The sequence below is a fragment of the Borostomias antarcticus genome (assembly GCF_949987555.1).
Source record: "Borostomias antarcticus genome assembly, chromosome: 12".
Classification (NCBI taxonomy): domain Eukaryota; kingdom Metazoa; phylum Chordata; class Actinopteri; order Stomiiformes; family Stomiidae; genus Borostomias; species Borostomias antarcticus.
Window position 1 is genome coordinate 11722342 of NC_140245.1, and position 24637 is coordinate 11746978.

Below are 24637 nucleotides of genomic sequence, written 5' to 3' on the forward strand. Positions count from 1 at the left end.
ATACCGGGTGATGCCCTTCGGTCTGTCCAATGCCCCGGCCGTCTTCCAGGCCCTCGTTAATGACGTGCTGAGGGATATGCTCAACATCTTCGTCGTGGTTTACCTGGACGACATCCTCGTGTTCTCCAGGTCCATGGAGGAACACCACCAGCACGTCCGCCTGGTGCTCCAACGGCTGTTGGAGAACAGGCTCTATGTCAAGGCCGAAAAGTGCGTCTTTCACACCACCTCTGTGACGTACCTCGGCAATGTGGTGGAGGACGGACGGATGCGGGCAGACCCCGCCAAGGTCAAGGCGGTAGTGGAGTGGTCGCGCCCCACAGACCGCACCCAGCTCAAGCGGTTCCTGGGGTTCGCCGGTTTCGTTCGCCGATTCATCAAAGGGTTCAGCCAGGTGGCTGCCCCCATGAACGCTCTCACCTCCCCTTCCCGCCCGTTTGTCTGGACCCCGGAGGCTGAGGCGGCCTTCCTCCGGCTCAAGGGCCTGTTCACCACTGCTCCGGTTCTCGTCCACCCCGACCCAGCAAGGCAGTTCATCGTCGAGGTAGATGCCTCAGACACGGGCATCGGAGCTGGTCTCTCGCAGCGGTCGGAGGAGGACCATAGGGTCCACCCGTGCGCCTACTTCTCTCGCCACCTCGACCCCGCTGAGAGAAACTACGACGTGGGCAACAAGGAGCTGTTGGCGGTTCATGCTGCCCTGGAGGAGTGGAGACACTGGCTGGAGGGGGCGGAGCAGCCGTTCATCGTGTGGTCTGACCATAAAAACCTGGCCTACATGAGGACGGCGAAGAGGCTCAACTCCAGGCAGGCCCGCTGGGCCCTCTTCTTCAGCCGTTTTGATTTCACCCTCACCTACCGCCCGGGCTCCAAGAACATCAGGGCGGACGCCCTCTCCCGCCAGTCCTCAGGAGAGGACCCTGGCGTTCAGAGTGACCCTGACACCATCCTCCCCCCCGCCCGGGTGGTGGGTGTCGTCACCTGGGCCATCGACGCGGTGGTAAGACGGGCCCAGCGGGCCGACCCTACTAACACAATCAGGTTGCAGCAATGTTGCAGAAACGTGCAATTTAGACTTTGGTATGGTCCACTCAACGTCAAGTTAAACGTGCATGCAACGCAAACGCGGTATCTGCACACAAGTTGCTGCAACGTGCAGGTCCAACGTGTCTGCAACGTGCCTGCAATGTGTACACAACGTTGTGATTTCCGCGATGATTTCGATGTATATTGCTGCAACGTTGTATACACGTTTATATATTACTTTGTTACGTTGCTGCAACGTGGTCTACACTTCCGTTGGCTACATTTATAATTTGCATTACAGAACAAATCCGCTCCTTGCACAAGCTCCACTACTTCCTGAAACTCTACAGGCATATTTCTTTACCGTCCTATACTATTGGATAGCAATTGCCATGAATCCGGTGTGCAGCACACCTGATCAATCACTTCCATCCACTAGTATAGGCCAGGAAAGAAATACGCCTGTAGAGTGTCAGGAAGTAGTGGAGCTTGTGCAAAGAGCCTATTAATGTCATAGTCAATGCAGCAAGCAAAATTATGGTACAAAAGTTATGACACAACACCATTCAGTCAAGAACAATTTATTTTATTAAAAAAAGTACACAATATCTAGCCTACAAATGATAAACAATTTTAAAAACAAAAAGTATTTAAAAAAAAAACAAACAAAAAAGTTATTTAAAAAAAAGTATTTACAAAAAATGGCAGGCTGTGCTCAGATAGGCTGGGGGGGGGGGGGTGGGTTGCTGTGCTCAGATGGGCTGCGGGTGGGTGTCAGATGGGTTGGGGGGCAGCTAGGAAGGGAAGTCTTCCTCATCAGAATGCTGGGGAGTGCTCAGATGGACTGTTCTTGGATGGGCTGTGCTCAGGCGGACTTCTGCAGATACCTAAAGACACAATGAAATGGCCGTAAATACACAACGCACATACATGCACAAAAAAGTGGTACACAATCTTTGGAACCATGCAGTCACACTAGGTAGGAGAAACCAAAAAAAAAGACATCACTTACCCTTCTGCATTTAGCAGGGGCATGTTTTAATGTCTCCTGCAGCTGGGCGGCCACCTCCGCCATCGTAGCCTTTGGCATGGAGACCATCACTGCACCTTTAAGTTATCAAGAAAGGTAATGGTTTCAATTCACATCGGTCATGGAACAAAGACGATGTATTAAAAAATTCAAAATATGAACCATTTCTTACATGTTAGAACATTGAAGAGTGTCATACTCTTCAGTGGCTTCTTCCCCTTCTTCCCGTGCACACTGTAGGCGCTCCACACCGCATGTGTGGCTACAGCTGACAGCACCCGCCGGACTGTGTCCGCCAAGTCTCTGCCACCAATGGCACCTAGGTATTGTGTCTGCAAAACAAAGAGTCATTTACTGTACCCTTCCCTGCACTGCGAAAAAAAGACAAAGTTCCGCCCTGCAGACACTCACCATCTTCCTCTGATGTTCCCGGTCCTTCAACCTGGCCTCACAGACCTGCAGCTCCTCGTCCGTTTGGGCAGGGTTCAGTACATCCAGCACTTCTCCCTGGGCTCCAGACTCCACAGGCCGCGTGCTCTGGGCCAGTTCCCTCACAGTCCGTGCAAGCTCACGGAGTTGCTCCCGCATCTCTGAGAACTGCTGATGTACAGACCTCTGGAAATCTAGATAAACACAGATGTGGCTATAAGTACATTGACATAAAACTAAATGAAACTCAAAATATATCCCTGCATGCAACATGAAGTAGTCCCATACCAGCATCTGCAGAGCAGCATCGATTAGGTAGAGGGGTACATGGAGTCAATGGTGCTGGAGCCGTTTTATTGGGCGACGGCATCACAGACCTAACTGAAAAACAAAAGGGATAAAGGAAAGGGATGAGCAGGAAACTGTATGGTGTTGGCAGCATGCTTTGGCTTCTGGCATTTGAAGGAAAATAAATTAAGACATTAACAGGTAGACATCACAACACCACAGCAGTACATGCCACTCTTACCTGGTCTGGCTGGGGTGCTATACATGAAGCCTGGGCTCGCATGGTTTTCGCTCACAGGGGATGAGCTCGGAAAATCTGCAAGATGAGTAAATGGTATTCAATCTAAAAAAGCCAATCACAGAGCTAACTGAATGGGATTAGCAGGAAACTTTATGGTGTTGGCTTTGGCTTCTGGCATTTGGAGGGAAACTAAATAAAGACAAGACAGGTAGACACCACAGCAGTACATGCCACTCTTACCTGGTCTGGCTGGGTGCTGTATGATCTGGCTGGGGTGCTATAAATGGGGCCTGGGCCCCGCTCGCCCACATGGGACAAGCTTGGAAAATCTGCAAGATGAGTAAAATGGTATTCAAAATAAATAAAAAAATAGTCCAACTATCAGTGTGCAGTAGGCATACTGTTTCAACACAAACATGCATACCTGGATTGTACAGCACACGTGGATTGTACTGGACCGCTGGCAGAGGCCTTTCAACTCCGGCACCTGGTCTTTGGCCTGCATAGTGGGGACCAATGGCTGCCCGGGGCTTGGAATATCTAGTGGAATATCAGTAAATTAGCTCAGACTACTCGATTTCAAAAGTACTACTCTTTTGGGACTGTTGAATGCACTTAAGTATATTACCTTCGTCACTGGAGTGATAGCGCGTGTTGCGCCGTCTCTTTCTAACGTCCTGGCGCTCGTCCATCGACGACTGCTGCTCAAAGACCTTTGCCATGAGCCTGCCACCTTCGTAATGATCTGTGTGCATAAAGTACCATAATCAATACATTTCAGCCATCCTGTTTTCCTCAGAATAATGATCTTTTTCCCCCCCGCCAGTATTTTTTAACAGCTTAAAATGCAAACAGTACCAGTTGTGGACTTGGGGAAAACCCAAATTCAGCAGAGTCAAACAAACAATTTCCCTCAGTCCAGCGGCCATTTTATATTAACGTTAACTAACACAAAACTTAACATCTCAGACCGTTCGCTTGCTTATGTTTCTGCAAATGTTCGCGGCGAACACAAAGCCAGCAGTAACAGAAAAAAGATTTGCAATAGTTTGTCGGAGTATTTTCAATATTGTCTAAACATTAGTCAAGTTCGGGCCTTGACTTAGCTAGCACTAGGTAGCGTGTTAGCTAGCCCTAGGTAGCGTGTTAGCTAGCATTAGGTAGCGTGTTAGCTAGCCCTAGGTAGCGTGTTAGCTAGCATTAGGTAGCGTGTTAGCTAGCCCTAGGTAGCGTGTTAGCTAGCCCTAGGTAGCGTGTTAGCTAGCATTAGGTAGCGTGTTAGCTAGCCCTAGGTAGCGTGTTAGCTAGCATTAGGTAGCGTGTTAGCTAGCCCTAGGTAGCGTGTTAGCTAGCATTAGGTAGCGTGTTAGCTAGCCCTAGGTAGCGTGTTAGCTAGCCCTAGGTAGCGTGTTAGCTAGCATTAGGTAGCGTGTTAGCTAGCCCTAGGTAGCGTGTTAGCTAGCATTAGGTAGCGTGTTAGCTAGCCCTAGGTAGCGTGTTAGCTAGCATTAGGTAGCGTGTTAGCTAGCCCTAGGTAGCGTGTTAGCTAGCATTAGGTAGCGTGTTAGCTAGCATTAGGTAGCGTGTTAGCTAGCCCTAGGTAGCGTGTTAGCTAGCATTAGGTAGCGTGTTAGCTAGCCCTAGGTAGCGTGTTAGCTAGCATTAGGTAGCGTGTTAGCTAGCATTAGCTAACGTTAGCTAGCTAGCATTGGGCTTCCAATTCCTGAACTTAGTTTAGCGTGCAGGTTATGAGTTACTTCTGTTTACTTAAATTATTACCGGTAAGTAAACAAATAAATAGCTAAACCAACAGTCAAATCAATGTAATTTGATGAGAAAAAACCCAGAGGTAACTGGTACAGTATAACTTACCAGAGATGAGTTCGCACCACACAAAAAAAGTGTTTTAGTCCCCAATCTGCTCTCTTTATGGCTTTAAACCACAGCTTTCGGTGGTTCCTCTGAAAAGGGTGACATCTCGAGGGGATGATGAAGAATCTGAGGCCATCATCTTGTCCTTTTCTGTTTGTACAGTTCACAGCACAGCGGCTTTGAGGCATAATTAGCTACACGAAACGGAGCTACTGTGGCTAGCGAGTTCGTTCCTCGTTCGCTCGTTCCTTTTTCCCCAAAGAGGCTGCGTGCGCACCCCGCTGTGACGTAGACGGCGAACCCATCTATAGGGAGGGAAAGTGATCTCATCGCCCCCTAGTGGAAGTGTTCCATAATGCCGAGAGAATGAATGGGTTTTCTCGACACGTCTTTTGAAAAATGATATCTTGGTCGACACCGAAACGTTAGTTTTAATTAATGAAAAAGCATTAAATGTTAACAAACAGGGAAATATACAATCAATAACATTTCTAAGATGAGTTATTCACCTCAACATAGTACAATATGAAGGATATAAGCGAAAATTTAAAAAAAGAACAAAAGACAGGAGCAGTTTGGCAAAGAATCCTGCCTACTTCAACTGTGAACCAAGCAAGCAGTGACGTCACGGGATAGCCCGATTGCAATCCTAATGCTAGCCTAATAGGACTTTAATCCAACGTCACTGCAACGTTTATTTAATGACGTTGCAGGGACCCATATTGCAAATGTTTCTGCAACGTTGCAGAAAAGTCTAATTAGACTTAGGAGGGTAAAGTTATTTTCGACCTTAGATGGACGTTGTCACAACATCGCCTGATGGTAACGTTGCAACTTACCTAAGTACAACTTATGTGCAACGTTGCTGCAACCCACTGTGTTAGTAGGGGAGCCAGGCCCAGGCAACGGTCCCCGGAACCGGTTATTTGTTCCCAAGGCCGTCCGTCCGCAGGTGTTGGGGTGGGGCCACTCCAGCCGCGTTGCCAGTCACCCCGGGGAGCGGCGGACTGCGGAGTTCATCAGCCGGAGGTTCTGGTGGCCCACCCTCAGGACGGATGTCAGGGAGTTTGTGGCGGCTTGCACACCCTGCGCTCGGAGTAAGGCCTCCCACCGCCCTCCAGCGGGCCTCCTGCAGCCCCTTCCCATCCCCGGTCGTCCATGGTCCCACATTGCCCTGGACTTTGTTACTGGGCTCCCCGTCTCCCAGGGCTATGACACCATCTTAACTGTGGTTGACCGGTTCTCCAAGGCTGTCCACTTTGTTCCCCTCTCCAAGCTTCCCTCTGCTGCTGAAACGGCTGACCTCCTGACGCTCCACGTGGTCCGCCTTCATGGCATTCCTGCTGACATCGTGTCTGACCGTGGTCCCCAATTCACCTCCAAGGTGTGGCAGGCCTTCTGCAAGGGGATTGGGGCCACGGCCAGCCTCTCCTCAGGCTACCACCCCCAGTCCAATGGGCAGGCAGAGCGTGCCAACCAGGCCGTTGAGGCGGCCCTTCGTTGTGTCTCCTCCAACAACCCCTCCTCCTGGGCCAAGTATCTGCCGTGGGTGGAATACTCCCTAAACGCCATGGAGAGTTCCGCCACCGGTATGTCCCCATTTCAATGTTCCTTGGGTTACCAGCCCCCTCTGTTTCCCCAACAGGAGCTGGAGGTGGTGGTCCCGTCCACCAAGGCCCACCTCCGCCGGTGTCGTCGTGTTTGGAAGACCGCCCGGGCCGCGCTGCTCCGCGCCACCGAGCTGGCCCGGCGCTGCGCTAACCGGCGGAGGGTGCCCGCTCCGGCCTACCAACCAGGCCAGAGGGTATGGCTGTTGGCCCGGGACCTGCCCCTCCAGACCTCGACTCGTAAGCTGAACCCCCGGTACGTCGGTCCCTACACCGTGGACCGTGTCATCAGCCCCACTGCCATTCGTCTGATTCTCCCTCCGGCTCTCAGGGTGCACCCCGTGTTCCATGTGTCCCAGCTCAAACCTGTGGCCACCAGTTCCTTGTCTCCCCCTGTTTCAGCTCCTCCGCTTCCCCGGGTCCTGGCCGGTGGAGACCCTGTGTGGCCTGTCCGTAGGCTTCTCGAGGTCCGCCGCCGGGGGCGGGGGTTCCAGTATCTGGTGGACTGGGAGAGCTTCGGCCCTGAGGACCGGAGCTGGGTGCCCTCTTCCTACCTCGCGGACCCCTCCCTGCTGGACGACTTCTACCGGGACAACCCGGGGGCCCCTGGGCGGTCGTCTGGTGCCTCCCCTCAGGGGGGGGGTTCTGTTGTGCCCCCACGCCCGAGTCAGTCGCGGTCACGTTCCCAGTCCCACTCAGCACGTCACCATTGAGGTTGGGCCCGGCGTCACCTTCCGCAGCAGGTGTGGACGGTTACAATCAGGCCAGCTGATGCCAATCACCACCTGGGCTCAGCACTATTTAAGGCTGCGGAAGACAGACGTCGGGCGCTTGAACGTTGACTACTGTGGTTAGTGGAAGTCTGCCGTTGAGCCCCCCCTTGAGAATTGTTTGCTCTACCTTTTTTTGATCACCCTAAGCCTGTCTTCTCCTCCATTCCTCCTAGGCTCCCTCCCGCGTAAGCCCTGTGTCTCCAGCTCCACCCGCGCCCTCCATCGGACTCCCCTTCCAAGCTCCTACTCCTTCGCTCCTCCCAACCTCCCTCTTGTTTCTACCCCTGGAACCCCCCCGTGCTTCCCTACCCCGGATCCCCTCGGACGGACCTCCCCCCCTGCTCTCTACCCTGGACTACCTCCCGGACTCCCCCTCTCGGACTCTCTCTCGTTAGTTTTAGTTCCGCAGCACATTTCCAACACGCTGCCCTACATTTACACTTGCACCACACATAGGTTACACTTAGACACGTGCAAGACACACACATAGTCTAGTACCCATCCCATCGACATTTTGACCACGCACACACTCACACACACGTTAGGCCAGTTTTGTTTCATTAAACTGTTGAAACCTGTTCGGGTCTCCGTCTCTGCTTCTGGGGTCCCAGGCACATTTGGCTACTCTGCCCGGTTGGGTCGTAACAGTCTCAGCTACTTTGACCGCCGTCTGCGTGGTGAGTAGAACCTGGTACGGCCCGAGCCACCTCGGCGAGTTCCAGCTCCTTCGTCTGTGGTCGCGGACCAGGACCCAATCCCCAGGAGAGATGTGATGCAGGAACCCCTCCTTAGCCTCAGGAATGGTGGTCCTCACTCTGTTGAAGACATATTTTAGAATGTTATCCAGTGCAAAACAATATTGTATCATATCATCTTCACATGACATGAGACTAATCTTATTTTGGGGAAACGGTGTGTTAGTCATTTTCATAGGTCGACCAGTAAGGACTTCATATGGAGCCAGCCCTGTGGTCTGGTGCGGTCTCCCTCTCATGTACATGAGTGCCAGAGGTAGAACTTTCATCCATGACAGACCTGTCTCTGCCATCAGCTTGGTGAGCTTTACTTTCAGAGTTTGATTAGCTCTCTCCACTATTCCAGCACTTGCTGGATGATAGCTACAATGCGTTCTAAGGTCAATCTGTAGGCTATTGCAGATTTCCTGAATGACACTATTTACAAAATGGCTCCCTCGATCTGAAGAGAGTTTGGTTGGCAGGCCCCATCTCGGAATGATCTCTCTCAGGAGACCCTTTGCCACTGACAACGCTGAGGCATGCCTGCAAGGAAATACCTCAGTCCATTTGGAGAAAACATCAGTTAACACTAGGCAATATTTGTACCCCTGGCATGGAGAGAGTTCAATAAAATCCATCATAACATGTTCCCATGGCCCACTTGGCCGAGGATGTGCTGACAGTTCCATTTTTATCCCTTTTCCAACATTGTTTTGCATGCATATGATGCATTTGGCACAGCTTTGTTCTGCAAAAACCGTGAACCCTGGTGCATACCAATACCTGTTAACATCCTCCGCCACCCCTGTTTTTGAAACATGATCTGGCCCGTGGACTAGTTTGAAAGCATAATGAAAACATGAACGAGGTAGTACAGGTTTGTCATTAGGCCCTAGATACAGGTTAGTTTGGTTGTGGAATGTGCACTTATTCCTCCATTTCTTTTTCTCCGCAGGTGGAGCAGATGCTTGTAGGTCAGAAATGTCTGCCAGGGACAGTGGAGGAGTCTTGTCAGGGTCTCCTCTACTATAGCCACACAGTCATGCGGTTCCCCGTCTTCTGGTTCGGCATTCACCCATCACTCCCGGAACGACAGTTGTCTGTAAAAACACTCAGAAAAACACTCAGACCCGATGAATGTGCCTCAAACTATAAACATGAGATATTTAACATAAACATTAAAAATATATAATTGGGTTAGGAGATGCTGTATTCAGATTAAGACACTGGCAAACATTATCTATTCCCCCCCACTATCATGCACAAACCTTACGTCCTCAGCTACATATGTCTTGTCCTGTTTATTTACCTTAAAAAAATGGGTCTATATTGGCTAGATAAAATCTACCTTGTGGGTTGTTCAAGGGAACCCCAATAGGTGGCGCCGAATCCCAGGTTGCAGGATTCTCCCTCTCATTTTGCCTGCGGTAACTGTGACATTCTCTAATCCAGTGGCCATACTGACCACAATGGAAGCATGAATCGTCTCTGTCTTCATTTCGATTATACCTTTTCCCTCGCCTAACCCTACCAGAACGCTTCCTATTGTTTCTCTGTCGCCACTCTGGTCGTTGTTGGTTCCACCTCGCACTAGCAGTTTGATTGTCCAGCTGTCGTAACTGAGCAGCTTGCAATTTTGCTACACGCGCTCTCGCCTCTTGCAAATCACGTTGTTGAATGTGATCACGGAGACATTCCACATAGCGGAAATGGTCAACAATTTCCGCGAGAGAAGTTGACTCCCAGATGTGGCACGTCAACCTAACTTGGTCGGACAAAGAAGAAAGAGTGTTATTCATTAGCTGTTGTTTCAAATTAAACTTAGCCTCAGATATAGCCCTAGCCAATTCTCCCTTCCTTATCTGTTCTTGTTTAGTGTCGGGGGAAAGGGGCGCTTTTAATTCGTATTGCGGAGGCGCCTGCATGTCCGAGGAAAACAGATCGGGTGGCGCAGAGGCAATACTGTGAGGGGATACGGCAGAGAGAGAAGGGACGTGGCTAATAATGGCGGGAGCATTGTTAGGGGGTGTGATCACGGAGCAACGAATCGAAGGGGAAAAATCTAGGTCAGAGTGATTCGATGGGGGAAGTGGCGGAGACGCCGTTGGCTGTATAGCTTCATTGTATCTTTTCTCTGACTTCAAAAACCCTTCCCGCGCTACTGACTCCCAAATTTTAAACGCTGCCCAATCGATGGCATTGCCACTTTTCCTGCCCAACTTAGTCTTCTCAAACGCTTCTAGTTGAGCCCTAACGTTGGCCAAAGCTTTAACGCTAAAAGTACCAGATGGAGACGGAAAACTGCTATTCTTATTCCATAGCTGAATCTGCCAACAGGCACTAGCAGAATATTTTAGCGCAACAATTTTAGCTGGACCAGACAATTTGAGAATATCAAGCGGTGAGCTAGTAGTGGCACCCATTTTGCAAAAAAATCGCTTACGAAAAAACAAAACAAAGGACACTCTCCCACACTCCTTCGTAACACGGAGATGAACGTCTCTCAGACTACTCACTAGCAGTTACGATTTACGGCCCTCAAAAACAGTGTCGGAAAAAAAATAAACAGTACTTTTACCTGGAAAAAAAATAGGCGCGCTTAACAACACATACAAGACAGAGCCGAAACTCCAACAGTAAAACAGCAGACTAACAACCCCGTGCAGGGACACAACACAAAGAACGAACAAAGGCCCACGTTACAACACTCGGCTGACCCCCAGCCCTCTTAGTTGGAAGCTACCCAACCACCCGGGATAAAAAGGGAAAACGTTTCTCCCAGAAAAACGCGGACCGGACACTACCAAGCCACTCCCAGTAGCTACCTTCGTTGAGAAAACATACAACGGCTCTGTGGTTTTAATTCCACCCGCGACCGGCCAAAGGGAAGCCTGTTCTGTGCCAACTTTGGCGTATTAACTCAAAACCGTTCTAACCTGCAACCGATAAACAACCTTAACTGTACATCAACTGCAGGGGAACAAATCACGAGACCAAAAATCACACTTCTTCTGAAAGGCATATACCCTAGTAACGAAACAAGGACGAAGTCAAAGAACAATACAATATAATATATCTTCTGTTGAGTCACAACTCCTTAGATAGTTACTAAACCCAGGGCACCCTGTTTTCAACAATCTAGACCAACACAATCTGAAACGAAACCAAGGCAAATACCAAGCATAACAGGATTCGTTTTTCAACGTACCGTGAGTTTAGCCGAGTGGAACCAACGGCGGACTTCTCCGAACCAATGCGGATAGGCGCAAAGAGAGAAGATTTCCAGAGCTCGCTAATGCTCCACACGTCTGCTTCCTTCGCTTCCACTCCAGGCGGATCTCACAGCAGCCGATCCCGTCCCGAGTCGCCAATTGTAGTAGAAGTTTCGAAAAATGAAGTATTTGCCAAAGGTTCGCTCAAAAAGGTTCAGTCAGATTTATTAAGAAAACAATACGATTGCAAAAGGACCTCAAGATAAAACACAGAGTGGTTCACCAGAACAGAAGTAAAAAAGCTCGCCGAGTACCCCCCCTTATATGTGCTCAAAACAAGGATGTGGTGCAGCCGACATTTGGTTGGCTGAGTCGTCTATACGTCATCGTAAGGTGACGGATATCAATCAGTGGTCGAGGGATGAAAAGAAAAGCGCGGTACACTTTGAATATAAACAAAGAAACAAAAGGTCTGAGCCAGGACGGGAAGGACGAAGGTGTGGCCCTTCTGACTTAAACAAAGAGATGAGGAAGAGCGAGGTAGAGGAGGTGTTTGGAATTACAAAAGAGAGAGAGAAACAAAGGGTTAAGGTGTTTACAATAGCAAAAGGCAGGGGACTGGATGAATAGGTTTTAAAGAAAAGAAAAGAATCTGAATAGTCTTGAGACTAGTTGTAAAATTCCACGACAGTGTGTGTGCGTGTGTGTGCGCGCGCCCAGGCCCAGGCCTTTGGCTCATAGTTGGCCAGTTTACCTACTCGGTTAGCTTACCCTGTGTTGTTAGTCCTGCCTGTTGTTTTGTCTCATTGGTCTTCTCTGTTCTTGTAAAGCGTCCTTGGGTGTATTGAAAGGCGCTTTATAAATCTAATTTATCATTAATGTTGTTTCTCTGTTTTGTATTTTTCAGAAAAGAGAAGCACACACCAGCCACGTTATCCACGCCAGTTTCCATCCTAGTTGGTTCTTCTGAGATGCGTTCAAGACCACCGGCTTTGCTATCAGATATCTTGTTCATAGCTTGATACACTTCATGAGATGGATTATTTATTGATTTTATTAATCCCAGTATTACATTTGTGGAAAGTAAAGTTAAAAACAACAATTTACAAAAAAATGTATTTTACATAATTGTATTTTAGGCTTTGATTATAGATGTATTTGGCTATTTTAACTAACTTTTCTATGCCATTTCATTTATATATATATATATATATATATGTATATATATATATATATATACACACATACATACACATACATACATACACGAGGTGTGACCGAAAAGTCCCCGGATTGTGTCAGCCATGCTCATGCCTCTATTTGAATTGAAAAAACAATGATATCCCTGTGTTGCCCTATATCTCACGACTATTCTGGTATAATATTGTCCTGGTAGCGTTTGGAGAGATCACCCCAAATGGCCTGCTTGATGGCGATCACGAAGGCAGAGTCCCCCTGGCGCACAGTGTAATGGGCCTGCAACTTTTGGAGGATTGGAATGATCTGGCCACAGGTTGGGTTTCTTTCACTGGAGACACAGAGTGTGGATGTGTGCAGCACACGCATCAGCTCCACAAACTCCTCTGCCTTCCTGAAGTCCCCTGTGTCCATGCTGTTGACTATGTCCTTCTCCACCTGCTTCCTGAGCCGTGGGTCCATAAGAGCAGCTTGGATGGCAGGGACCTGCTCAAAGAATCTCTCAATTGTGAGAAAGAGAGAATTCCACCTCGTACTGACATCCAAGATGAGCATGTGGATGGGCAGACCTGACAGGAAAACACAAACAAATCACACACAAACAAAATTTGAGTGAATAACATATTGTATATTGCTGTTATCTTTAATGACAAAATAATAAAAAGCATGATTCAAAAAACAATATTAAATTACCATTACACTTTAATATCATTAATTTTTCAATCATGTATCTATAATCAAAAGAATGTAATGAGATGTGATCTTGCTGAGCAGTTGCTGCTTCTCCTTCAAGACCACTTTGGCCTTGTGGGACCTCTTCATCCACACCACTGTGGCACTGACCCTGGCTGCCCAGTTGGACACTTCTAGGATTTTGTAGATCTTCTGAGCTGCCATGTTGAGTGTATGGGCGAAACACACAAATTTGACATGGTGGAGCTTCTTTATAGCAACATCCATGTTGGAGGCGTTGTCAACTGTGGCTGCCACAACCTTCTCTTGGATGCTGAAGTCCTCCATGATCTCATCTATCTCCTCAGCCACAGCATGCCCTTTCTGTGCCTCGTACACGGCTCTCGTCTTGAGGACCTTCTCTTTCATCTGACCTTCCCAGACGTAGTGCACAGTTACAGTAAGGTAGTGGTCCTGACTGACGGCTGTCCAGCTACCTTGCTAACCTGCCTTAGCTCAGAGACCAGATTGTCCTTCTCCACCTCATACCATGCTGGGATCAGGCGGTCAGACGGCTTCTCTCTAGAGAAGGGTTTGTAAAGCCGCTAAAGCCTCCCTACAGAAAATTGCTGTGGGAATGAAGCAGAACTACTATGAGTAACATTTCTTGGTAGGGCTGTAGGCTAACCAAGCCATACCTTGTAGCCCTCCCCAACCCCCACTGGTTTACATTGACATGCAAATAGGCCTAGCTGTCTGTTTGCTGGTAGCGAATGTCAAAGGACAGGGAGCAACCTTTTATTTCAGCCAACTCTCCTAAGTGATGAGATGATGTTTACTTTGTGGCATCTGATGTGGCATTTTATTTGAACATGTATGTTTTTATAGGCCTATCGGCGTATCACTTATCACCCAATTGAATTGGTTTCGGTGTAGGTAGGCTAGCCTCGTGATCCATGAAGGAACAGTGCGTGAGATTGAGAATAATCTGAAATCACAACGGGGCTGACTGGCTGTTCAGCCACACATTAGGCTAGGCTAGGCTAAGCCTAAAAAAACAACAAAAAAAACAACAACAACATTGCACTGGAAACTGGCACTGTCTCGTTTTTCCACACACAAAATTACATCGAGAGCAACAGTAATGGGCGGTCGCCACTACTGAGTTAGACAATACGATTCTGCTAATTTCACATTTTTCAGGCACACTCGTCCACTAACGTTAGTTCATTTTGAAACCCAACGTTTTGCACAGTCAGTGGGCAGGCTCACACTCACTACAACCCCCACCATTCACAGAATTCTCAATGAGCCTACATTGACATGCAAATAGCCTAGGATGGTAGGTGCCACTTTTGCAGCAGTTTTGCAAATAGGCTAGGCTGCTAGCTGCCAGTTTTAGACTGCTATCTGACAGTTTTGCAGTGGCTGGCTGCAAGATCGCTCGTCGTCACTGTAAATGAGGGCAACCTCAGTGCCTCTCGAGCATAAATAAAGGTTTGAAAGATCTATAAATCCACAAGCCGGCCAAGTCCAATGCATCTTGATCACAACTTTCACATCTATTCTTGGCTGTGATATTTATTGTACCGAGTTAAATGTTTACATTGTTTATTGTCTTGAACACGAGCGCCATCTAGCGGCCATTGTGTGTCAGTAACAGCCTCCCATTCTAAAGACTGCGGGCTTTTGACCCACTCCGCGGCGAAGCTGGTAAGTTTCAAATGCTTGGCGCTGCTAGTGTTAAACTCTCGATTTCAAAGACAAGAAACTGACCTAGGTGTTAATTGGCGTTCTGGCATATAATTCGCCATAAAGTAAGATTGTAGTTCATCAGGAAAGGCTTTTTAAAAATATTTTGCATCAAACTATTTAGTCGCAGCACATACGTGTGTAAACTTCCGCTTTAACTGATTCCGATATTGCGCAATGCCTTGATCTCGCGGTAGGCGACGTCCGTGGATTCCGGCTCAGCTTCCTTGCCTTGAAAAGCTAGCCGCAACAACAAGACAGGCTCGTGCGAAGCATTTGTTTGGGATCTCAACAATGACACACTATTGTGCCGTTGCCAATTGTGGCAAAATCCGTTCATATGTAACTTGTCATAGACTTCCCTACAACGATCCCGCAAGATTGAAGTTGTGGCTAGAATCTCTTTACTTGGATGTAAACACACCCGTGGATATTCTTCGGGTCTTAGATCACCGTGTGTGCGCTTTGCATTTTGAGGACAAATGTTATAAGCCCAGGCTATTCTCGAAGAAATCTCCCAAAAGGGTCTTCCTCAAACGTGATGCCCCAGAAAGCAAGCGGATCTGGGCCATATACAGGCCAGATCTGGCCCTTGTGGCTTAGTTCCGGCCCATATACTGTATGGCCCAGAATCATTACACATCCGCTTGCTATCTTGGGCTGTTCCGACTTTACATAGAGGAACAACAGAAGACGAACGAGTGGAAGAACTTGAGGTAAGTTCTTATTGCCAGCTGTGTTTGTGTGCGCCCGTTTGTGTGTGTTGAAGCATAATAATAATAATAATCCCTTTGCTAAGACCAACTTTAAAAAACTAGAATTGTAAGAAGTGGTCTTACAGCATGAAATTATCAAAACTGTAGATTTATTCGCTCGGACATAAATACTAGTGGTAAAAGCAGGACTCACTTTCAACAGGCAAGGAGTCAGACTCATGGATCGAAAGGTTTGCCATGTCAGCTGTTAGCAACAGGTCCCACTCGGTACAGCACAAACTTTCCTCTTCGGTGGGCATCTGTTGGCAATGTTTGCAAGCACACCACCAAACACCCGTGGTTCGTGGTATAGCGACAGCTTCATCGACCGCCTCTGGCTCTGCGGTTCGGCGAGCCTCCATCTCTTCCATTTGCTGTAGTTCCTCCTCACTATATTCAGGCTCAAAACAATAAGCGCTGCTGTCAAAGTCTAATTCCTCGCGATCAATTTCATACTCTTCTAGATCAACCATTTTGATAAGCGTTTTCTGAACTGTAGCCTAGGGCTTCCTTGTCTGTGAGCTAAAGAGTAGCGTGAGCAGTGAGCAAACTAGCTAGCCTAGCTAACATAAACAATAGCTACCATAAGTAGTTCCGCTTCCTGAATCACCTCTGCGGATTGATCTACACATCTACAACGGTCGCGTCAATACAAATCCATGGATTTCATAAAATGAAAAATAAAACCCTACAGGATTCATACTTTGCGGCGAATTTGATGTCAGAACACCAACGGACACCAATTACACCCTCGGTGAGCTTCTTGTCTTTGAAATCCCGAGTTTAACATGTTTTTGAATGATTTTTCAAGATGCCCATCCACATCCATTGTATGACCAAAACGGTGGTAGAGCAATTATCAACTTTCTCGAAAATGCTAGTTTTGTCAACGTTTTGATCTGAATCATTGTATATGATCATAAGTAACCTTAAAACAGGGCTAAAGATGCATTTTCCCTTTACTACTCCTTTAACTAAACATATGAGGTGTCCCAAACGCAAGAAAACATATATGTATATATATTATAATAGTAGAGGGGTTAAGTGACTTTTGACTTCAAGTCATGATGTAAAGGTCCCCTTTGGTATGGAAGTACCTTATGGCCATAGAAATAAATGTATCTAAAGACACAAGTGAGATCATACTTTGCATGTGAAATAAAGGCGTTTTTTCAAAATGGCTGCCGAAAATACATCAGACCCCATATATTTGCTACTGTTATAGCTATAATGACAACATTGGTGTCAAAGTGTACTTTTGGGGGGTTTCAAAGCTAAAAAAACAAAACAATAGTCTTCATAACATTACAACTGGGGGTAAAATATGCAAATTTCATTAAAAATCAAGTGTCAACTAGGAGGGACTAGTGTCACTAGGAGGGACCCAATAGACGCGACACAGCTGGAGGGGAATCTTTAGCCCGAAGGCGTAGTTTAATAAATAAACAAAAGTAGGGAAGGGGAATGCGCGCTGAGCTAGTCCCATTAAAAAAACAACAACATTGCACTGAACAAAATAGTGCGCCGAGCTAGTCCCATAACAAGAAATGAACATTGCACTGAACAAAAAAACTTATGTGTAATGCATGTCACTGTCTTCGAGGGTGAGTTCAATCCTTGAACATTTGTTGGGATCCCCGGTGCAGACACATGCGATGACACACTTCACATTGGCTCTCGCACATTGGCTCTCTCGGGCACACATGCTTTTCTTGCAGTGACAGTATTTAGTGCACTTGAATTCTGTGGGTTTTGCCTCCTTCAGCATCCTGGTTGCCACCAACTTACTATTGACAAGCTCTCTGCCAAAGTCAGTGGCAGCAGGGTAGGTTGGCTGAAACGTGTGCTCGCTTGCATACAGCCAACTGATGCAGGGCTCGGCGAAGGTGTAGCTGGAAGGCATCTTCGGTAGGTGGAAGGCAACACGTCTCCTTTGATGTTGCCAAAGAGATGGGCTTGCAGTGCATCCAAATTGCCACTGAAGTCACTCCTCTCATACAGTGACACCATGCATCGCCTAGCTGCTGTCACAACATCTTCCTGAACATGCAGGCTTTCTTCAGGGTCACGGTATCTGCATAGGGGCAGAAGGTGTGCCAGGTGATCAATAGCAGTTTTGTAGGCGCGCCTTTTTCCTCTTCTGTAGAGATAGCTCAGTGTGTCACATCCAGTCAGTATGTAGGTGCAGAGGAACAGGCATGTAAGATCTGCAGCTTCAACATCATACTTCGCTGCCAGGGATGTAGTGATTGCATGAGCAGGTAAGTAGATATCCATCTTCTTCACCCACAGCTCCTGCAGGCTATCCAGTTGTGTGATGTAGTATATGCACATTATGATCATGTCTGTGTCAGTAGCCACCACTACAGCCTGTTTGTGGTGCAGATCTTGTACAGAGTATGCAATATGGGCAAACATCCTGGTATCTGCCTCCTCATGCCTCTCACAGGACAGTTCTGGAAGCTCAACCTGACAGTCTGCTGACAAGAGGACAGTGCGACCAGGATCATGGAAGTTTCCACCAAGAATAAGTGTGCATCCTGCAGGAAGTGACTTGTTCTGAGCTACCCATGCTTCTCCGATGTAATGCAACAGGTTTGCTTTATTCAGTGGATTGTGAATTAAGCCTTTCCGTTCGGGTATGGCGAGAGTATTGTGTGGTTTGTACTCCATCTTGCTGGGGCAGGTCTTCATTCTCTTCTCTTGTTCCTCACCTTTTAGACTTTCAGCTCTTCGAAGAGACATCATATCGATCGCCAACAAAGTGGATGCAGTCACAGTTGTCTGGGGTACTACTGAGGAGCTGCGTCAGGTACTTAACTTGCAGTATATGGAAGGTGAATCAGTTATTTATAACACACAGTAACACTTGGTTAAAAATACAATGCATCTACGAAATAACTTTATTCCCAGGTCTTCTTATTGTGGTGGCTGCATCAGATGGTTGGGATAAAGCAATTTCACATTTATTACAGAAACAAAGCAAAGACGGTCCTTTCTATGTCTCACTGTGTGTCTGCTGTTGAGGTGGTCTGCATTGGAATGTGGCTGAGTGTCCTTATCAGGATCCCCCAACATTCCAACATGAGTGAGATGTGTCTCACAATATGGTCAGTAAACTGTTTGTCATGTCCATCTCCACTACACTTGGGCAAACTGACAGTCACAAGCCATGATAAAATAAACCCACACATGATTAAATCATGAACAAATACTCAGCTAGAGAGAGAGCTAAACAATCTACCAACAATCTACAAGTAGCAGGAGGCAAAAGTTAAAAAACAAGGGTGCATTGCTCCGCTTGTCACCGGTAGATATAGACTATGCAATGCTGCCTTCTAAGGGTTGAGAACAAATACTATTCACTATTCGCTTGTTCCCACGAACGAGTACCTGAAGCCAGTGAAATGGTATTCGGCACAGCCCTAATATCCTATGATGTTATATGAGAGATAACTTCAAGAAAGGAAGGGTGAAATTGATACTGTTCAAATGGGGCTCAATTCAAAATAATAAATAAATAAGACAATGAACTGTACCATATGAACTATCATTTATTCACTTTTAAATTGATAACCACAGATATGTACATCACAAAAAAGTTCTACAGTGAGAGCTATCGGTACGAACACAGGAGTGAATTCATATGAATTGCTATACTGAACGGTTGGGACTATAGGGATCATATTTAAACCAATTACATAGATTGCATATCTTATTCCACCCTGAAATCTTCCCAGTGATCTTAGACTTAAAAAATATAAAATTCAATGAAACTCATCAGAACATGACATTTCATTCACAGATTAATGTCTTCATACATCTTCTGCTAGTTGACTTGGTTTCTTAATATATATGTAATTGCAGATATAAGGTACATGATATACATTTAATTCTTTGTAGATGGGAGGTACATTGATTCTTTTTTCAACTTCTGCCAGTTTCAGGAACTCAGTTTCATAACAAACATCACTAATCATGCTGGAAACTCATTGAACATCCATTTTGACGCTCTTAATGTCAACATAAACTACCTTTTGACAAGAGCCCAGAGTCTTTTCAATAAACATAATCAACACAGAGCACGCCAAAGGAATCATCACCTACAAGAAAACACAACAATGATGCAAGGTCACATTTATGGCTGAAATGTCTGAAAGAAAACACTGAAAGTCTTGTGCAACACTTAGGAACGGTTAAATAGATCAGAGCACTACAGAATATGATAAATTCTGCTGCAGAGCAACAAAATTAATACAATACACTTGGTGCAGAGAAGACAGGGTCACTTTTTTCTTCAGGAGGAATCTTTCATTTCTGGTTTTCCTTGAAACAGGTAGGGAGTTATGTCACCACACTTCCAACAAAGCACACACCGATTTGCCCATAACAGATCAACAAATAAACAAAAAGGTTTCAATTCGGAGAGAAGGTTGGACCATACTATTTGCATCATGCTCATGTTATTTGTCATTATGCTTGATTAGGTACTTTCATTTATCACAAGTTATTTATTTGATTGTGTTGTTTTCTCTTTTAGGAACCTTTGTAGATCTAGTGGCCGAGGTCACAGATCGGTAGACGGTCATCCAGACATTTGGAGATGACAAGGCCTCTTGCCTGTTGCATCAGTTTTCTTGAGGCGTTATAGGTTATTCCAGGCGCTGTGTGAAGTTTTCTGGGAAGAGTCCTTTGTGGGCACCAGCTCCAAGCTGTGACCATTCACTTTCCTTAATACCTGTCAGCCAACCAGCATCCTGGAAAATATTGAAGAAGCAAGAGATTATTTGATGAGATGATGATGTGTGCAACTGCTCCCAGTCATGTGCTTCCAGGCAGTACAATACTGGGAAGCCATCCATGTAAATATGTACAGTAAACAAGTAACCACGGTGTAAGACGATTTTCAAAATATTCCTCATGAGATAAGTCTTGTTGCCACCAATGGGATATATTTATATTTGATTATATTCTAAATCAGACCGAAAAACAACAAAATGCATGTAAAAAGTTATAGGTAAAATAAATATAAATACTAAAATAAAATAGCTACCATTGTAAATAAAATCATAAGATCAACAGTTGATAGATACGTATAGAGATAGATAGATAGATAGATGGATAAAAATATAGATAGATGGATAAAAAAGATAGATATAGATAGATAGATAGATAGATAGATAGATAGATAGATAGATAGATAGATAGATAGATAGATAGATAGATAAGACTAGTAATCTCTGAGGGGGAGGGGTGGGGGGTGGGTGGGCGTTATCAGCATAAAAAGTGAGAATAAAGAATAAAAACTAGAACATGTGAATAATAAAAAGAATGATAGGAACTACCCTACAATAAAAATCCTATCAATAGAAATGTATGTTATTGACAAATGTCAATGTACATTCCCAAAAAGTCTAAAAGGTAAAAAAATATTCCAGTGTAAGTTATTTTGCAACAGATTCCTAGCGAACTGCACTGATACTGAACACAGTTTTACTATAGATCGGTCATTAACCTTGCCTTTCTTCGCAAAATAATTGAGAAAGTAGTGTCTATCCAGTTAGAGTATCTCCATATAACTAATCTAAAGAAGGTATTGGATTCCGGGCCTGTCACAACTGAGACAACACTCCTGAAGGTACTAAACCATCTGAGATTTAATAGAGACTCTCCATATTGGTTCTCTTAGATATTAGGCTGACCATGACATACTACCGGGATCAGCTGCAGAATTGGACTGGCCTCTCTGGCACTCTTGTAAATTGGATTAGATCATACCTAGCTAGTCGTGAATACGATGTAGCCCTTGGCACTCATGTCTCTGAGCGCCATGCCATATCAGACAGAGTCCCCCAGGCCATTCTTGGCCCTTTATTAATTAATCTAATATGCTTCCACTATCTAGTATTATCAATAAACAAAACATTAGCCTTGCGGCAGTGGCTAGTTGCAAAACTAGAATGGAGAAGTAAGACGCCTCCTTCCCTCCACTAGTCTGGGGGTCCACCTTGGGCAAGTGGTAGTACCCCCTAGCCCCCCTACCTGGGGTTACAGGCAAAAACCCTGATGACAAAACAACCTAAAGGAAGAGAGACCCGGCCCGGAGGAAGCCCGGGGCCCTCGTCTGGAGCCAGGCCCAGACGGAGGGCCCGCATGCGAGCGCCTGGTGGCCGGGCTTACCACGGAGCCCGGCCGGGCCCAGCCCGAATAAGCAACGTGGAAGCACCATCTCCTCCTCCATCGTCCCGTGGACCCACCACCCGCGGGAGGAATTGTCGGGGTCGGGTGCGCTGCCAACTAGGTGGCGGTGAAGGCGGGGGACACCAACGGACCGGACCCGGGCGGCAAAGGCTGGCTCTGGGGACATGGAACGTGACCTCGCTGGGGGGGAAGGAGCCGGAGCTTGTGAGGGAGGTGGAGCGATACCAATTACACCTGGTGGGGCTAACCTCCACGCACAGCACCGGCGCCGGAACCAAACTCCTGGATAGGGGTTGGACCCTGTTCTTCTCCGGAGTTGCTCACGGTATGAGGCGTAAGGCAGGTGTGGCTATACTAGCTAGCCCCCAGCTGAGCGCCTCTGTGCTGGAGTTCACCCCAGTGGACGAGAGGGTCGCCTCCCTGCGCCTTAGGACTGTGGGGGGGGGGACTCTGACTGTGGTTTGTGCTTATGCACCGAACAGCAGTTCAGAGTACTCAGCCTTCCTGCAGACCTTGAGTGGAGTCCTTTTGGGGGCTCCTGCAGGGGACTCCAGTGTCCTACTGGGGGACTTCAATGCACACGTAGGCAATGATGGAGAAACTTGGAGGGGCGTGATTGGGAGGCATGGCCACCACGATCTGAACCCGAGTGGTGTTTTGTTGTTGGACTTCTGTGCTAGTCACGGTTTGTCCATAACAAACACCATGTTCAAACACAAGGATGCCCACAAGTACACCTGGCATCAGAACACCTTAGGCCGAAGGTCGATGATCGATTTCGTTATCGTATCATCTGATCTGAGGCCATGCGTTTTGGACACTCGGGTAAAGAGAGGGGCAGAGCTGTCCTCTGATCACCATCTGGTGGTGAGCTGGTTTCGATGGCGGGGGAAACTTCTGGACAGACCTGGAAAACCCAAGCGTGTAGTGAGGGTGAACTGGGAACGTCTGGAGGAAGAGCCTGTCCAGAGAGATTTCAATTGCCACCTCCGGCGGAGCTTCTCAGGCATCCCTGTGGAGGTTGGGGACATCGAGCATGAGTGGTCGGTGTTCAAAGCCTCCATTGCTGAAGCTGCGGCTGGGAGCTGTGGCCTGAGGGCCATAGGTACCTCAAGGGGCGGTAACCCTCGGACACCGTGGTGGACAGCAGTGGTGCGGGAAGCCGTCCGACTGAAGAAGGAGGCCTTCTGGGTTATGTTAGCCCGGGAGACCCCAGAAACAGTTGCAGGGTATCGACTGGCCCGGAGGGCTGCGGCTTCGGCCGTGACCAAGGCAAAGCAGCGGGTGTGGGAGGAGTTCGGAGAAACCATGGAGAAGGACTTTTGGTCGGCACCAAAGTGTTTCTGGAAGACCATCAGACACCTCAGGAAGGGAAAGCGGGGGACCATCCAAGCTGTATACAGCAAGGAGGGGACACTGCTGACCTCAACTGAGGAGGTTGTTGAGCGTTGGAAGGAGCACTTTGAGGAACTCCTGAACCCGACTAATCCACCCTCTACGATCGAGGCAGAGCCGGAAGATGATGGGGGGTCGTCAATGTCCTTGGAGGAGGTCACTGAGGTAGTCAACCAACTCCACAGTGGCAGAGCCCCAGGGACTGATGAGATCCGTCCAGAAATGCTGAAGGCGCTGGATGTAGAGGGGCTGTCTTGGTTGACACGCCTCTGTAACATTGCGTGGAAGTCTGGGTCAGTGCCGAAGGAGTGGCAGACTGGGGTGGTGGTCCCAATATTCAAAAAAGGGGACCAGAGGGTGTGTGCGAATTATAGAGGCATCACATTACTCAGCCTCCCAGGGAAAGTTTACTCCAAGGTGCTGGAAAGGAGGGTCCGGCCGATAGTCGAACCTCAGATCGAAGAGGAACAATGCGGATTTCGTCCTGGTCGTGGAACTACCGACCAGCTCTTCACTCTCGCAAGGATCTTGGAGGGGGCTTGGGAGTTTGCCCAACCTGTCTACATGTGTTTTGTGGACTTGGAGAAGGCTTACGACCGGGTCCCCCGAGAGGTCTTGTGGAGGGTTATGCGGGAGTATGGGGTGAGGGGGTCCCTACTTAGGGCCATCCAATCCCTGTACACCCAGAGCGAGAGCTGTGTCCGGGTCCTCGGCAGTAAGTCGTCTGCCTTTCCGGTGGGTGTTGGCCTCCGCCAGGGCTGCGCTTTGTCACCAATCCTGTTTGTGATTTTCATGGACAGGATATCGAGGCGTAGCCGGGGGGAGGTGGGTTTGCAGTTCGGTGAGCTGGGGATCACGTCACTGCTTTTTGCAGATGATGTGGTCCTGATGGCATCAGCTGCCTGCGACCTCCAGCACTCTCTGGATAGGTTCGCAACTGAGTGTGAAGCGGCTGGGATGAGAATAAGCACTTCTAAATCTGAGGCCATGATTCTCAGCAGGAAACCGGTGGCCTGTCCGCTCCGAGTAGGAAATGAGTCCTTACCCCAAGTGAAGGAGTTCAAGTATCTGGGGGTCTTGTTCACGAGTGAGGGAACCATGGAGAGGGAGTTTGGCCGGAGAATCGGAGCAGCTGGTGCGGTTCTGCAGTCGCTATACTGCACTGTTGTGACGAAAAGAGAGCTGAGCCAAAAGGCAAAGCTCTCGATCTACCGGTCTATCTTCGTCCCCACCCTCACCTATGGTCATGAAGGATGGGTCATGACCGAAAGAACGAGATCACGGATACAAGCGGCCGAAATGAGTTTTCTCCGGAGGGTGGCTGGGGTCTCCCTGAGAGATCGGGTGAGAAGTTCAGTCATCCGGGAGAGACTCGGAGTAGAGCCGCTGCTCCTTTGCGTCGAAAGGAGCCAGTTGAGGTGGTTCGGGCATCTAGTGAGGATGCCTCCTG

At 47.6% G+C, this 24637-nt stretch overlaps 1 protein-coding gene across 1 annotated transcript; it reads right to left on the bottom strand.

Annotated features, from left to right (window-relative positions):
- Positions 1–2205: 2205 nt before the first annotated feature.
- Positions 2206–3526, bottom strand: LOC311315711 (uncharacterized protein; the record flags this gene model as incomplete). The annotated part of the gene is made up of 4 exons (XM_084446416.1): positions 3439–3526; positions 3015–3343; positions 2468–2679; positions 2206–2388 (listed from the first exon to the last, which is right to left on the bottom strand). Exons 2-4 carry the CDS (start codon positions 3037–3039, stop codon positions 2206–2208), a joined length of 420 nt encoding a protein of 139 aa, XP_084302542.1. The 5' UTR covers positions 3040–3343; positions 3439–3526.
- Positions 3527–24637: the final 21111 nt, after the last annotated feature.